The following is a 15,342-nucleotide window of genomic DNA, read 5'->3' on the forward strand; positions in this document are numbered from 1 at the left end:
GGCTCAATAAGACATTTATTTCCCTTATGCACATATTCAGCTTATATTAACGTAAATTCATTTTCTTTCCTTCAGGGCAAATACATTACACTTTCCTCGTTTTCAAAATCCTCATAATCTTTAGTCTGTCTCTATACTCTTTACTCTGTCTCTATAATCTTTTCTCTGTCTACTTTTCTCCAGTCAAATGTGCCTTATTGATCTTGAGGATAGTATACCTTTTCAACTGTTTAATTAAAACACATTTTACTGTGAAACTTAGCAGTAACAAATACGGTTTTCTACATGTAGTGTTGCTGTTTCTCTCCTTCTTTCCTTCTGTCTGTCTTTTTCTTCCTCTGACTGGTGTGGTGGGTGTAAGCTGGTGGGCCCAGGGGGGCTCAGTGGGTTCTCTGTGGCCCCTCCAATGGCCTGTGCTTGTCAGGATCAACATGCTAATCTTAGCTAGCACAAAACTCGGAGGCGGCTTGAAAGAGAGTAGCACATAGGTCATACCAGCTCATCCAGTGTATTGAGAGTGTCTCTGTCAGAAAACCCTGGTCACATCCACAAGAGATGTCTCAGTTCAGCAGCCTCAGCAGAAGTGCAAATAACACGCTTACATGCTAAATTGCTCAAGATGAAAAATGGCCAAACAACTTACTGCTGTCTCCTGTTTGGAAACAATGTTGTCAAAACATGTGTGTGGTATGTAACTGAAAGTGACCATTTTCTTGTGTCCAGACAGGCATAGACTGTTGTGGAGGAGCAATGTATGTAAGACCCTGTTGTTTTCACTGGCACGACATGGAACTTTGCTGTTTGAATATTGCTGTAGAAGGTCTTCTTGTGCCTGTAGTGGCTTAATTAGCCATTAGGCTGCTTCCTAGTGTCACCAGAAAAAAAGCTTCCCGGCCCTCAAGTGTTAAAGCATGAGAGTGACTCATACAGCTCTGTGTGTGTGTGTGTGATGGCTGCTATCGCTAACTCAGGGTGAAAGGTTTGTAGGAGGGGGCTGTCACACTCATTTTAAGCACTCCAGAACCAAATGAACACTGGCATGGCAAACTTCAAGGAAATGTAGCTGTGGTGTAAAGTTTCAATGCAGAGGTCAGCCCCCTAAAACTCATGGATGAATTGTTACATAGTTTTATTTAGCCTCTTTATTTACTCTCTTTTGGATAAATCTCTTCTCTCTCTCTCTCTCTCTCTCTCTCTCTCTCTCTCTCTCTCTCTTTCTTTTTCTCTGTTGTTATGCTTCTGTGGTGGGGTGCATTGTTTTGTCCTTCCCTGAGGTGTCTGTGGAAGCCTAGATGAGAGCTGACTTTGTGGTGATAGAGCCAAAGGCTTTACACGATCTCTGCTGAAGAAACAAAATGCGCACATTGGACACTGAATACATTCAGCTCTGTCATTACGGCCAAGCCAGTTTCACCACTCTGAGTCTACTCTCACTGCGGCCTGGTCAGTTTCTCTTAGTGAGATGTATTAGCTCTGTATGGAAAACTATGGATTTTCATCTCACCACAAATTGAGAGAGACATGTAAAGAGAACTTAAAATTTCTCCCGGTTTCTGCATGTGTAAAAAAAATGCTGACTGAGGAAGACTTCACAAACATTCATATAATAAATGTCCTCTTTCAAAGCCCTTTTCATTCTGGGACTACTCATAAATCACCCTGCATTCTGAGTATTTTCTTTTTAAATGTTGAATGTCGTTTGACTTCAGTTTATGTTAATGTGCACACTGCACATATTGGCCACTCTAGTGTGACACACGCGATGCCACAGTGAGAATTCTTTCCCTTAAGCATGTGTACAATTATCTCTTCTTTCAACACACTGTGAGTGAATGCCTGTGTTAACTAATGAGGGACTGACTTGATTATTTTGGTGATTGTTGATAAACAGACAAAAAACAATCTATATGAAGAAGAATGTAGCATAACTAGATTACTTCTTTTTAACTTTAGTTTTGTGCACATGTTGTCTTGTGTGTGTGTGTGTGTGTGTGTGTGTGTGTGTGTGTGTGTGTGTGTGTGTGTGCCTGCATGGTTTCGAGTTTGTGGTTTTGTGTGTGTTTGTGTGTGTGCGTGTGTGTGTGTGGTTCTATGGATGAATGTATCTTTTTGAGTTGCACAACAAGCCTTCGCTCTTGCGTAAAGTGAGTGAATGCTTTGTTCTTAGGGAATTTCTTGTTCTGTTCAGGATCCCTGGCCCTTTCATGTACACTGAAACACACGCCTCCCCCAATGCACACACACACACACACACACACACACACCACTCTACCTGTGGAAGTGGCTCCAGGCAAGCCCCTTTTAAAGGTTAGGCCAACGGTGAAGGACGTCTAACTGCAAAAAAGCCAGTCTCCAAATATGCACTTATGTACACATATATACATGTATAACCACACAAACAGACATAATCTCATATCTTTTCTCTCGCCCTCACTGTCCTTTGCACCCCCTTCCCCCCATCCCATCCCTCTCCCCTGTGCCCGCCAATGGACATCTAATTTATAAATAATTCATGGCGACAGGCTGTGAGGCAGGGTTGTCTTGAGTAAGCAGGGATTGTGATTTAGCTGTGTCATTCAGGCAGTCCTAAAAGCCAAGGTCATTTCTTATAGAGTAACAGTTATGTAGCAGAATGTTCAAGTTATCCTCATTACTTTTCTTTTTTGTTTTTTTTTTTCAGTAGAAGCCACCTGCCTGGCCGATTTGGTTCAGCAAATGAAACAACTAATTTTGTGTGATAACAAAAGAAACCCGCTTGGTGTTGTGGACTCATTATTTTTTTGAGTAGGTTATAAATTTTTCCTGTAAATACGAGAGTGAGCAATGTGTATGGTGATATGAATGTGTATGCTATGGAGCTGAATAGATCTATTTGTTTGTTTGTTTGTTTTTAACAAATCCAGGTAGTTACTCCTCTTCCGCTGACAAATATCAATGCTACAGATATAGCTAATGCAGATCACAAATTAATTTTACATACTCACCTGGGAGATGATAATGCAAGAAATCTAATCCAGGATAGTAAAAACTGATATTCTTATCATAATGTATGATAAACTAATTTTATTTTGATTCTTTTGAAATGGTTTTGGCCAATTATGATAATTAGTGGTAAACATGCTATGCTCATGTCTTTTAGCAAAACCAGTTTGGACATTTTGATAAGTATGCACGATCACTTCCTCCGTGTTACATAATGCATGTGGTATGCTTCTTAGTAAACTGGTTCTCTGTTGAAGGACAGGAATTGGAGGTTTCAACTACTCTCTCTGTGACTCTTTCCTGCCTGTACAGTACCAACTTATTTTTACTCAAGGTGACCGAGCATGAGTGATTTTTAATCTTTAATCTTAAACACACACGTGGTGCTCACATACCAGAGACCATTGTTCATCCAGCAAGCATTTGTGGGAACAAACACACTGTGTGATATAATCTCTGCTGAAGATGGTGCTCTTTTTGAGAGGGCTGTGTATAAATTGGATATAGAATTTAATTCTGTTTATGCAATTCTGTTCTAATGAGAAGTACCAGACAGGACACAATATTACAAGAAGACATCACCGGCGCACTTACGCCTACAGGCCGCCATTATACCAATAAATGGGAGAAATTGAAGTGTCAGATCAGTCAGGGCAAATGGAATGGTAAAGCAGTTTATCTTTATAACCTGTTAGTGTGTGGTTTTGCTACAGAGGAAATGCTTTTCAGAGGAAAATGTGCTCTGGTTGGCACAGTGGCTTCTGGTTCTGGTTCCTCCAGCCTTCACTTAAGAGCCCTGAATGATTGAGTGTTGGGGTATAATTTTTTTTTTTCCCTGGTTGTTGATGGGGGTTGTGGAAAGAAGTAGAGGGGGGTTGGGCAGCACGACAAAAGCCAAGCTCCTCCTATACAGGCTCCATGCTGGGTTTTTCACTCATTCAGACACACGCACGCACACATAAACACACACACACACACACACACCATAATACCCCACACCCCATCCTTGTCCTCTGGTACATTTAGTTGATTGTGTGTTAGTGTGTGCCCACACCTTCATCAGCAGAGGGGATCTGGAGAGGGAGAGATGGGGGGATGTCAAGGAGGAAAAGCCAACCTTTTCTGTGGCCATTAAGCAAACCCATGGATCAATATAGATCCTAACTAGTGCTAGGCTCTTACTAATAGGCTTCTGCAGGCCTGAATATAATGACAGCATTAGAGCAAATGTCCAGATGGACAGTACTCAAAGAAACAATCACACACAGAGAGCGAAAAAGAGTGAGAGAGAATGATCTGGTAGTTGCAATGGGCCATGTCCATCTCCAAACACTTAAGTGCTGAGAGAGAGAGAGAGAGAGAGAGAGAGTAGGAGAAAAGTGTTAAAATACAGACTTAACTTGTCTCTTTCAATTACCGCCACGTTCCTCGTGCAGTTGTCACTTCTGGAAACATGTTGGTGTAACTCAGCAAAAATACACATGAAAAAGAGGAAGTTTTCAGTTTTTCTTCCTGAAAAGCCCTGTGGTTGAGACAGGAACAAAATGTCATGCCATTGGTGCGCCTTGATTGAGTGGTGTTACTATGTTGAACTGTTGACATTTGCTTGGATAAATCCACCCAGCCTGTTTAGGTAGCTAAAGAATAATCTGCCTCAAGCAAGCGTGCATAAAATATTTGCACACATTTATTTCCAATATGAGGTGCTGAAGTGATCTCCTGGATCCTAATTCGTGTTTTCATTAAATAATCTCTCTCTCTCTCTCTCTCTCTCTCTCTCCCTCCCTCTCTTTCTACGTTTTCCTACTCACATGCAAAAGGGAATATTAATTAAACATCTAAAGATGAATAAATTATGTAATCTCTATTAACAGTTCCGGGAATTATTGCTATTTTGTTCCAGATTAAGTGCAAATTCAGAACACATTCAGTGTTAATACCTTCTCCATTTTTTATTCTGATTTTTGAAGTATTTCTTAATGATTACATTCACATTGTTCATTTCTAATTTTGTACCAATTTCTGTCACTAATAGATTGCAATTTACATGGAAATTCGGCTTTGTCTTTATCTTTGGTCCACAATCACTTTCCGGTTCCTTTAGTAGCTTAGCCAACAAATGGCAGAGAGTAGGACAGGAAAGCAATCTTAGCTTTGAGCCAAAGCACCAGTATAGAACCCATAGTGTTAGAGTATCTAGGCAATGCAGCTGGCGATGCTAAAATATGCAACTTATAGGCAGTCTTTACATCAAGATGCAAGTAGGGCCTCTCCTCTGTCCACAGTGTCAGAAAGAGAGAGAGAGAGAGAGAGAGAGAGAGAGAGAGAGAAAGAGAAGGAGAAGGAGAAAGAGAAAGGAACAGCCACAATAACGTGACGATACAGAGTACCTTGTATTAGAATTCGCCACTGTGGCCATAATTCAACTGGAACAACCAAACAGGATGTTGCAAACACATTTTCCCACTTAAATAGTGTGTTTCTATTTTGTTGTTTGGTTATGTAACCAATGCGGTTTCGGCAAATATTTCACCAGTAAAATGAAGAGACGTACTGTTACTTAAGTATGCTCCTGACAAAACAATTCTACAGGTTTATGAGACTGATAATCTAATTTTTTGGGGATTGTATACATAACTGGACAAAGTGGGAAGCCTCATTCAAATAGGAAGACGTGGGAAAACATGCAATTTGACATATTATTCAAAGATGTACTGGTAAACTGAGTTGTCATTAAATGTAGTTACTGAAACAGCACAGTCGTGTAACTCTGGTAATTTTACGGTCTTTAGAAAAATAAGGATATTTGATAAAGGACTTTTTTCATATATGTTTGACACAGAACATGCTTGAGGTTGAATCTGAAAAACACTGAGGCCAAGGAGTTCATCTTCCCATCCCCCAATGTACCTAAGAACATTCCTTTCATAAATCTGAGGGCCAGCGTGTGTTTTTTTTTTTTTTTTTGGAAACCTGAGAATTTGTGCTCGGTATGTTTGTGAAGGAGCCCATTATAGTGCATGCAGAGAACACCTCCGAAGGTTTAAATATTTCGAGCATCTTCTAGCACAGAACATTCCTTGGTCTCAACGCTGATCTTTGAGATGCATATCAAACGTGCACGCACACCATGGCTTGTACCCCAACGTTAATGTACTTGCATCAGCACTAACATGAACAGCCCTTCTCCTCTCTTATACAAGAGGTGTCGGTGCTATGTTAAGCGATTCTTTGAGGTTATGAGGGAATCAATGCGCCTCTGTGCACGTATTTCCGCATTTGGTGGGGGGGAATTCATGGGTTTCCTTCCTTCCCTGCTCTCCGGCGACTGCAGCACCTCAGAGTAGAGAAACGAGTGTCTAGAGGCAGAGTGGAGATTATCTCGTTTGTCATGGCCATCCTCTTCTCTGTGCTGCGTCAGACCTTCTCTATTCAATTCAGAGACCCTCACCCACTTCTCTCCCTGCATTGCACTGCATTATGCTGCCTCCCCCTTCGTCTTCAAAGGCCCCTTCCTTCATGAAAGAATGCCCACCCCTCCCCCAGCTATACCTCTCCATCACAGGCTGCAAAACGTTGGGAATGTGTAAGACTGTGTTTGAGGTTTTGTGTTCCTTCCTTGTATTAGAGTATGATAGATTTTTTTTTTGTCTAGGCCCATTTTAGTATGAACATGTGCTGCATTGCACAAAACAGCACATGTTCAAAACCAGCATTACAAAACAAATTTACAAAGCCAATGACCCCAAGGACATTGGTGCATAGGTGCACTGTTACTCATGAGGTCCACCCCATTTGCATTCTGGTCCCATACACGCTAGTACAAACACAAATACTGTTTAACAAATGCAAATATATAATTCCAAAGAAGTGACTGTGAATGCCAAACATGAGATTTTGACTGTATTTTCAGATATTTTGACATGTAACTCAATTTAAGCTCTGCATTTGAAAGTACTTTTCTGTTAAGCAAAGACAAAGTATCTGGTCTGCATATGACTATTTAGCATAAAAACAAAAGAACCATATTTATGGTATAACAGTCTTTTTTTTATTTTCTTAGCCAAGCCATCAAGTTAAAATGAACATTCCTTATTGTTTCTCCCGACATGAAAAGGTCAAAATGTTTCATCCTTATTTTTTTCTTTACACAGTTACAGAAACGATATGAGAAAGTCTAAATTAGATTATATACTATTAAATGCTAATCGAATAAACCATTTTAATATTCATCAGGCTCACACACAAAGACAATACTATTCATTCCATTTGTATTTTCTGTTGTTAATGTCCAGTATTTTGTTCTGCTGTCCAGTTTTTACAGCATGTAACCGTAACTCACATTTCTCTGGCTTACATATTGACCAACTCTGTGAGCTCAGGCTAACTCTTGCCACTGACATGTAGGGCACAAAGACTTCAAAAACCCTCTCACTCTCTCTCTCTCTCTCTCTCTCTCTGTCTGTCTCTGTCTTTGAGTGGTTGCACTTCTTTTTGGTTAACCGGAAATTCCTTGCCTGAGTTGCCACAGCAGGCAATTTTGACATTTATTTTCACAAAGCCTGAGCTGTTGAAGGGTTTGCATCAGTATAGGACTCATGTTTAGATTAGTTTCTCAGACTAGGTCGACAGCCTGACTCACTGTGGCACTTATGGTCTCCACCAGGTCACTGACGGTCTCCTGCATGCCAGCAGCCAGGTTCAAGTCCTTTTTCAGTTCACAGTCACTTTGTTCCTGAGGGGGCTGCTCAGCCACTACACCATTCACACATTCCTCCTGCGCTGGTGGAGGACTATCTGCAATGGCCAGTTCTGACGCCTGCTCTTGGCATTCCCCGTTTACCTCTGGGGCAGTTGGAGCAGGCTCTTCTGCTGAACTGGCAATTTCACATTCTCCATTGCCCAGGTTCTCCTCTGTGCTGGGCTCTGCTGTGATGGCAGGGGCCACAGCAGGTTCCTCCGGAGAGATCTCATTGGCTGAGACAGACTCTGAGATGACAATCTCGGGAATGGGCTCCTCTACAGCAGCAGGCACCTCAGTCTGGACAGCTTCCACTGTCTCGGCAACTGGTTCAGGTGCTACCTCAGGCTCTGCTAGCGTTTCTGTGGGCTCAGGGTCAGCAGCTGGTTCAGGCTCAGGTTCTGGCTCTGGTTCTGCAACAGGTGCAGGATCTTCTGTCGCAATGGGGGATACCTCTTCCTCAACCACGGGCTCAGGTTCAGGTGCTGATGCAGGTTCAGGCTCTGTGGTTTGTGAAATCTCAGTAGACACTTGTGTAACTTCCACTGCAACCTCCTGCACAGGCTCATCAACTGCAGGTTCCTCTGCTGCAGCTACTACAGGTTCTTCTACTGTAGCAGGCTCCTCTGGTGCAGCCACTACAGGTTCTTCTATTGTAGCAGGTTCCTCTGGTGCAGCCACTACAGGTTCTTCTACTGTAACAGGTTCCTCTGGTGCAGCCACTACAGGTTCTTCTACTGTAGCAGGTTCCTCTGCTGCAGCCACTACAGGTTCTTCTACTGTAGCAGGCTCCTCTGCCGTAGCCACTACAGGTTCTTCTACTGTAGCAGGCTCCTCTGCCATAGCCACTACAGGTGCCTCTACTGTAGCAGGCTCCTCTGGTGCAGCCACTACAGGTTCTTCTACTGTAGCAGGCTCCTCTGGTGCAGCCACTACAGGTTCTTCTATTGTAGCAGGTTCCTCTGGTGCAGCTGCTACAGGTTCTTCTACTGTAACTGTTGCAGGCTCCTCTGGTGCAGCTGCAGGCTCCTCTGGTGCAGCTGCTACAGGCTCCTCTGGTGCAGGGGTTTCTTCCTTCACTTCTGCCTGTGTTTCTGCAGGTGATGCCACAGCTGCCACCTCTGCTGCTGCAGACTCAGCATAAACAGCTGCAGCAGCCACAGTTTCTACCACTGGTGCAGCTGCACTCTCCACAGCAGCCTCTTGGGGTGTTGCCTCTGTTGCACTTGCAGGAGCTGCTGCTTTCTGCTCCGCTGGGGCTGGTGCGGTTGCTGCGGCCTTTGGGTCGCTAACGTCATATCCCTTCTTCCTTTTACTCAGCTTGCCTCCCATGATGCCTCCTATAAGAAAAATATTTAAATATATATATATATATACATAAAAAATATAATTGGTGTCATAGTGCAGACATTAAATCTGAAAATAAAACCATAGGAATTAGTCTTTATTAGATCAGCAAGAGTGAAGAAAGGATCTGTATAGTCCTGTAGCCCGAACCGATCCTGTCCCTCTTCATTTTTTTAAATCAGGGTAAACTCTGCCAAAGGAAGAGTTTGAGTATAGTGCCAAGTCCATGGAGGCGGGTTGGCCACAATACAAATGTCTACTGGATAAAAACTTCACTGAGTTCTTGTGAACTAGCCACTAGACTCTTGTGTGAACCACTCTGGAATCTTGGGTAAGAGAAGCTGCCAAATGAGCCTCCTATTCTTCACTGGTGCCTTTTATGGTTCATTCAGTCTCTATTGGTACAGTTTGTCATGTGGGTAGGAGGGGCATTGAAGACTAGCTAGACTAAATACAACATTTTTAACCCTGTGTCCTGGGAAAACTGGTCAATACTGACTGCCAAGTATGCAGTTAAAAAAGGAAGGAAAGAAAGAATAAGAGTGAAGAGTGTGAGAGGGAGGGAGAGAGAAAGAGAGAGAGAGAGAGAGAGAGAGACAGAGAGAGAGCGAGAGCAAAAATGACTACAAATGTCTCATTCAATCAGTCCAGTAAAATTCCTTGCTTAATCTATTCCCTGTCTTGCTATCTTCATGCAGGTGTACTGCAAATAAGCACTTTGAAACGAAACTGTGATTGAATAGTGTTGAGCAGTGTGATAAACAGCTAAGGTTTGGTCTTAAGTTAGAGCTGGTCTGCACAGATAAGATTGCGGGGAAAAGGTGGATTAGATAACACTCGTTTGCACAATTCCCATACGTTTGTCCCTCAGGCTACAAGCAATATGTCAACTGCTGACTAACTTCTCCAAAGTTCAATTGCTTATATTGCCTAGATTAATGAAAAATATAAATAAAATCATCTCTTGGCTCCAGAAGGATCATGGGTAAAGTATGAAATGTAATATCATTCTGATGTCACTCCTAAACAAGTATTTTTTCAGTGTATCCTATGAAAGTTGAAGAAAGATTTCAGCATAGAGAGAGAGGTTTCAGCATAGTCCTGTTTGTTCAATAGTTTGAAGAGCTCATTCTTAACAAATTGAGGAAGTCACCTTTCACATTATCGCATTAAATCCATTGTAGTAAAATGAGTATTCTGGTAGTGTAGGTAAGCTTACTGGTAGATAAGCTAAAGGACATTATTGAACTTCCTATATTTTCAACATCGAACACACATGGAACACGTGGACATACATTAAGGTATATCAAATATAAATTAAGTAATGATTTTAGTTTATTTCAAAATCTTTTGAGAAAACCACGTCAATGGTATGAGTTCGTTGAGTCGTTCGCAAGGTGCCCAGCTTTTGTACTATTCCTGTTTCTCGTTTGATCTGTCCAACGCTACAGTAGTGTGGTTGCATGGCATTGCAGCTTAATTGCATTATTATTGAAGCTGCAGCACGGGTGTGAATATAATGGGAGCTGTCCATAGTGCTGCATTGGGCCAATCAAGACTGGATACGCAGCCATGCACCAGTCCAGCGTGCAGATCAATCCAAATACTGATGGGTAACAAAACTGGTTTCCGCTGCAGCCACCATATTTCAAGCGGCAGCCCGCTGTCCTTTAAACATTCTGTGTCAGTTAAGACAAAATCTGATTTATTAATCTAGATTTGACTCAATTCAATATTCTCAATTAAAACCATATGGTCCCTTGGATAATACATGCAACCTCTTAAAGTAAAACAGAAACTGCTTTGAAAAGGAAAGTATGACCAAAATAAGTCTGTGAAGCGCGCTAGGAAAATGGTGAACGGAGCAGCTCCACTTGGTAATGTGCGCCTCGTCTGCAATTAACTCCAGTAAGCTAAGGTTTAAATCTAAATTGAAGAACTGCTGTGCATTTATTAAGATAATATCACATTTGAATAATACGAAAGCTTTAAATGATAGCAATTCATTAATGCTTTGTGACAGTCACTAGCTGCAAGAAAAATAAGTGGCCACCAGGCAAGTATGTGCCCTATTCGGATTGCGGGTGTTAGTAAAGTACAGTTCAGTATTGTACGAAAACGGTAGAAGGTGCCTTTCGTTTATTCATACAAAAAACTGAAATGCTTCTTTTTCAGAGACAAATGGTGATACGTGATTGAAATGTTGAACTCCACCTCTACTTGACTGTAAAAACCACAAATGCTGTGATTCTATCCCCACCCCCATACCCCCCGCAGCCCTCTCCCCTTTTTGTTCGCAGTCACGTACCGACCTGTGCTGATCCACAGGCGTATGGTAGGCGAAAAGATGGAAAATATTAAAACTGAACTGGATGGGATTTCATTAATAAATGCTCTCCCTTCTCCAAACTTTAATTTGACAAACAAACAGGTTTAAGTGCATGGAAGTGAACACCATTCCAATTTGTAAGAAAATAAGTGGAAATACCACTAACTGTAAGACATCCAACAATTAATTTCCCCCTATATATTAAAGTGTCAGTTTATAAGTATTTAGCCTGACTAATTAGCTCAGGGACCGCACCTTCAAATCTTATTGCACTGAACAAGTAAGAGCCAGAGACAGAGATTTTTTTCTTCTTCTCACCATCACGTTTTGAGAGGCAGAGTCATAAATAGGTACAGCACTAGTATATCGTATTTTAGAGACATTAACTATAGGCACATTTAATGCATGTAAACCTGAATAAGATGCGCTGTAGCTCCAAATGTCCTACATGTGTTGGGAACAAAGGACAATTGATCCATCCATTAGCTTGTCTTTGACAACCTTTTCTTCGTTTTTTCTTCCTGTGCGATATTATTTCTTGGCAGTGGTTAGTTCAGATGAAGGGCCATCCGTAATCAGGCAAATGACCGCAAAATCCGTATGAAAAGTTTACCAACCTGGGTTACTGCTGATATGACTCCTAGAAATCCGTAAGGGAAGGGACGGATGCCTTTTCTTCCCCCCTGCTGTAACAACTATGATCTGAGTGCGGAGGCAAGAGCGCACGACCGACAGCTGCACGCGGTCCTGTTCACTCCCTGAGGTCCAATCGGCGACTGTGCGTTTTTTCTAGCACACCCCTCCTGTTAAACCCACGGTTTGCGAGACATCTGTCGCTATCATAACCTATCCTGCCCACTGGCCACGATCTATACCCGCCCTCTCACCCCTCCCCTTTCCTCCCCCTCCTTGTGCGCATTTTTCTCTAGATTAAATGGGCTTTATTCGTTTTTGGAATAATGCCCCCTCTTATTTCACTTTTTTACCCTTTAAGTAGTCACTATAGTAACGATCGTCCTCCAACTTCAAAGTTGGTTAATTAGTTTTTCCATTTGCTTGAAGAGCTTGGGAATATTTTCAAGGGAATTAGTGGGTTACTGCAGCCACTTTCTTGCAGCAGAGTTAAAGAAAAAGAGCAGCAAGGCCTGTGAGTGATTACCCAACAGTACCTGAACATAACATTGTCTTGACACCAGATAAGACACCAGGACAGCAGCCCCTGAAAAGGAGGAGAATGACACAATGTCTGCATTGCTAAATGCATACACTGAATGAATTTAGTTATTTAGCTTTATCGTTATGTAATACACCACCCTTACTTGATGACCCTAGTTGAGTAAACAAAATTGTATGCCATTAACTCTCGAGAACATGGTGTCTGATTCACATGCGTGCCACACTCACTGTTCCACACCATACGAATTGTTAAGAAAGGTGGGAGAGAGCCAAAAGGTCATACTCAATATTACTTTTCACTTCAAGTGCTCTGACATATAGCACCTTTGTGCAATTTGCCTTCTTAGTGTTAATGGGAGAATGTACAGGCTGAAATGAAATGAGTCTCTGGTACTTGACTTGCTTCATATGAGTGCTACTATGCAAATGAACATAACATGCAAATAAATAGACAGGACAAAGCACCAACTGTTTAATGTTCACATGAGTGTTTGTCTCAGCACCAAACAACTTTTCCATGGGCGTGTAATGTCCTTGGCGACTATTGGTGACTCAGATTCTCAAATAAGGTGTGAAACATACAATTTAGGTTCTCATAGTTTGTGATCTGAGATATTTAATACATTTACCCAACACTTTTAGGCTAAAGATCATATAATGGCACAAAAGACTCAGAGCAAGATAACTGATGAAGGCAACGTGTAGCCTGTAGAATTCACATTAAAATACAATGGGTGCAAAACATCAGTTATCTAAATGTTGAGTGAAGTAGCTATAGCCACATCGCTGGATCTTCGTCATTCATTAAACAACTAGGCCCCTCGCTCCTTCCCTCTCTCACACACACAGACATGCACACACACACACACAAACACACACACACACACACACACACACACACACACACACACACACACACACACACACACATATGATTAAATCACACTGAATTCATCAATGAAGAAGAATGGTCCTTTCATCATTCAGGCCTCTGGAATGTTTTAAAAACATGATCTTGTTAAACATGTTTTCTTCTTTCAATCTGTGGTTTCCAGTGTATTTGCTCTTCAGTACAATGAAATCACAAATTAGAAAGATCCTACAGGCATGGGACTTATTCTGCACCTAGAGAAATGCAAATACAACCTCAGCAACCTTTGTATGTAAATTAATAAATAATCTCTCGAAGAACTCAGTATCCTCTTAATTCTTCTGGCCAATTGTTATCAAGATTCAAAAGTCCCACTTAACCACTCCATTTTGGTAGCTTGTATCCGCTACAGATTTGAGAAAACGACTCATTTTGGTTGAAGTAAGGTCACTAAATTCCCACACTCTAATGTGCTGATAGTTTTATGATCTGTGAGCTTCATGCTCCCACAGTAGGTTCTACAAATATTGCATATGCAATCAATCATAGAGATCTTGTCAAAAGACAAAGTTCACCAGAGAACCATATAGAGTATGTGGAAACTTTAACAAAGAAGACACTGACCCCTAGCGTCATAACCATGAAAGTACACCATTATACATAGACGCAGCAACCATTTCTCTATCTTGTGGACGAACAATAAATACAGATATATTCTATTCAGTGTAAAGGTTTGTTGAAAAACATTCAGGGAGAGCATAGTAGTTGATCAATGAGTGGTATGTTCTCATCTCTCAGTGTAGCTATTGTGAAATTCATATTGACTTAGTGAAGATGAGTCCTAGCTGATCCACTTAATCAGTTCCAGATGCTAGGTTTAGATGTTAGTTCCTGTGTAGCAAAAGAAAGCAAAATAACTGTCCTTTTTCATACAGCAATGAAAAAACCATAACATTACATTCTTACTGATCTCCAACAGAGAAAAAAAAGTAATTTTTGTTAACAAACAACCTAACAAAAGAAAAGGAGTTTTAACTTGCTCAGCAACTAACTTCAGCAACTAAGATAGACAGCAGATGGGGGATGGGGGAGGAGTCAGCAGTCTGTCGCATTAACAGTAGAGAAAACTGCATCCTCTCCTCGCCTCTCCTTTTCTTTCCTTCTGTCCTTGTTAAAACGGGTGCATGTTTCTGTTTCTCCACCAGCAGGGTGCCACAGCCAGAAAAATAGAGAGGGAAGGTCGAGTTTCAGTCCCCATTCACATGACTCAGACTTTTGGCATGCTGATCCTCCCAGAGAGATCTCCTGCTCCTGCCAGCTCCACCTTAAGAGTGGCTGAGACCAGTCAAAGCCATATGGACCAACCTTTGGGAACAGCCTTTAGTCATAATAATGCTCACGTCTCTGCTGCCAGAGAGGCCTCTTCACTCTAAATATCTTCAACTGGACAGACAGACTACAGTGACTGTCAATAATATCAGTGCTATTTACAACATCCAATCAAGCTACTGTATACTTGTGATGACTGCTGTTGGAGTATTTGGATGAGGCCTTTTGTTCTGTACTGCTAGACTACACATTGCTTGCTGGTTTCATTTCAAGTGTCTTTTAGACCAAATACACTGTTTGTCCATTTTACTGACTGTGCAGTAAAGAAGAGAATTTTGAGATAGAGATATTTGGCTCCAGTTAAACTTTAATTTAGTTTTGTCCAATCCAAATTATACTCCCTTAACATATAGAACAAGGTGCTTTGCAAACAGTAGTTTGTAATGTTAAACAGAGACTCATTCATATATGTAGTGTAAATAGAGACTCATCTACCCATTCATGTATATAGTCTAATTATTGATTATGACAACAACTACTACAATAATAATAATAATAATAATAATA

The 15,342-nt window shown here is 41.4% G+C and overlaps 1 protein-coding gene across 1 annotated transcript; it reads right to left on the reverse strand.

The window, feature by feature from the left end:
• Positions 1-7,010: 7,010 nt before the first annotated feature.
• Positions 7,011-12,195, reverse strand: si:dkey-56m19.5 (calphotin). The gene is made up of 2 exons (XM_030794311.1): positions 12,017-12,195; positions 7,011-9,063 (listed from the first exon to the last, which is right to left on the reverse strand). Exon 2 carries the CDS (start codon positions 9,053-9,055, stop codon positions 7,598-7,600), a length of 1,458 nt encoding a protein of 485 aa, XP_030650171.1. The 5' UTR covers positions 9,056-9,063; positions 12,017-12,195; the 3' UTR covers positions 7,011-7,597.
• Positions 12,196-15,342: the final 3,147 nt, after the last annotated feature.

This window comes from Chanos chanos, chromosome 2, assembly GCF_902362185.1.
Source record: "Chanos chanos chromosome 2, fChaCha1.1, whole genome shotgun sequence".
In the NCBI taxonomy this organism is placed as follows: Eukaryota; Metazoa; Chordata; class Actinopteri; order Gonorynchiformes; family Chanidae; genus Chanos; species Chanos chanos.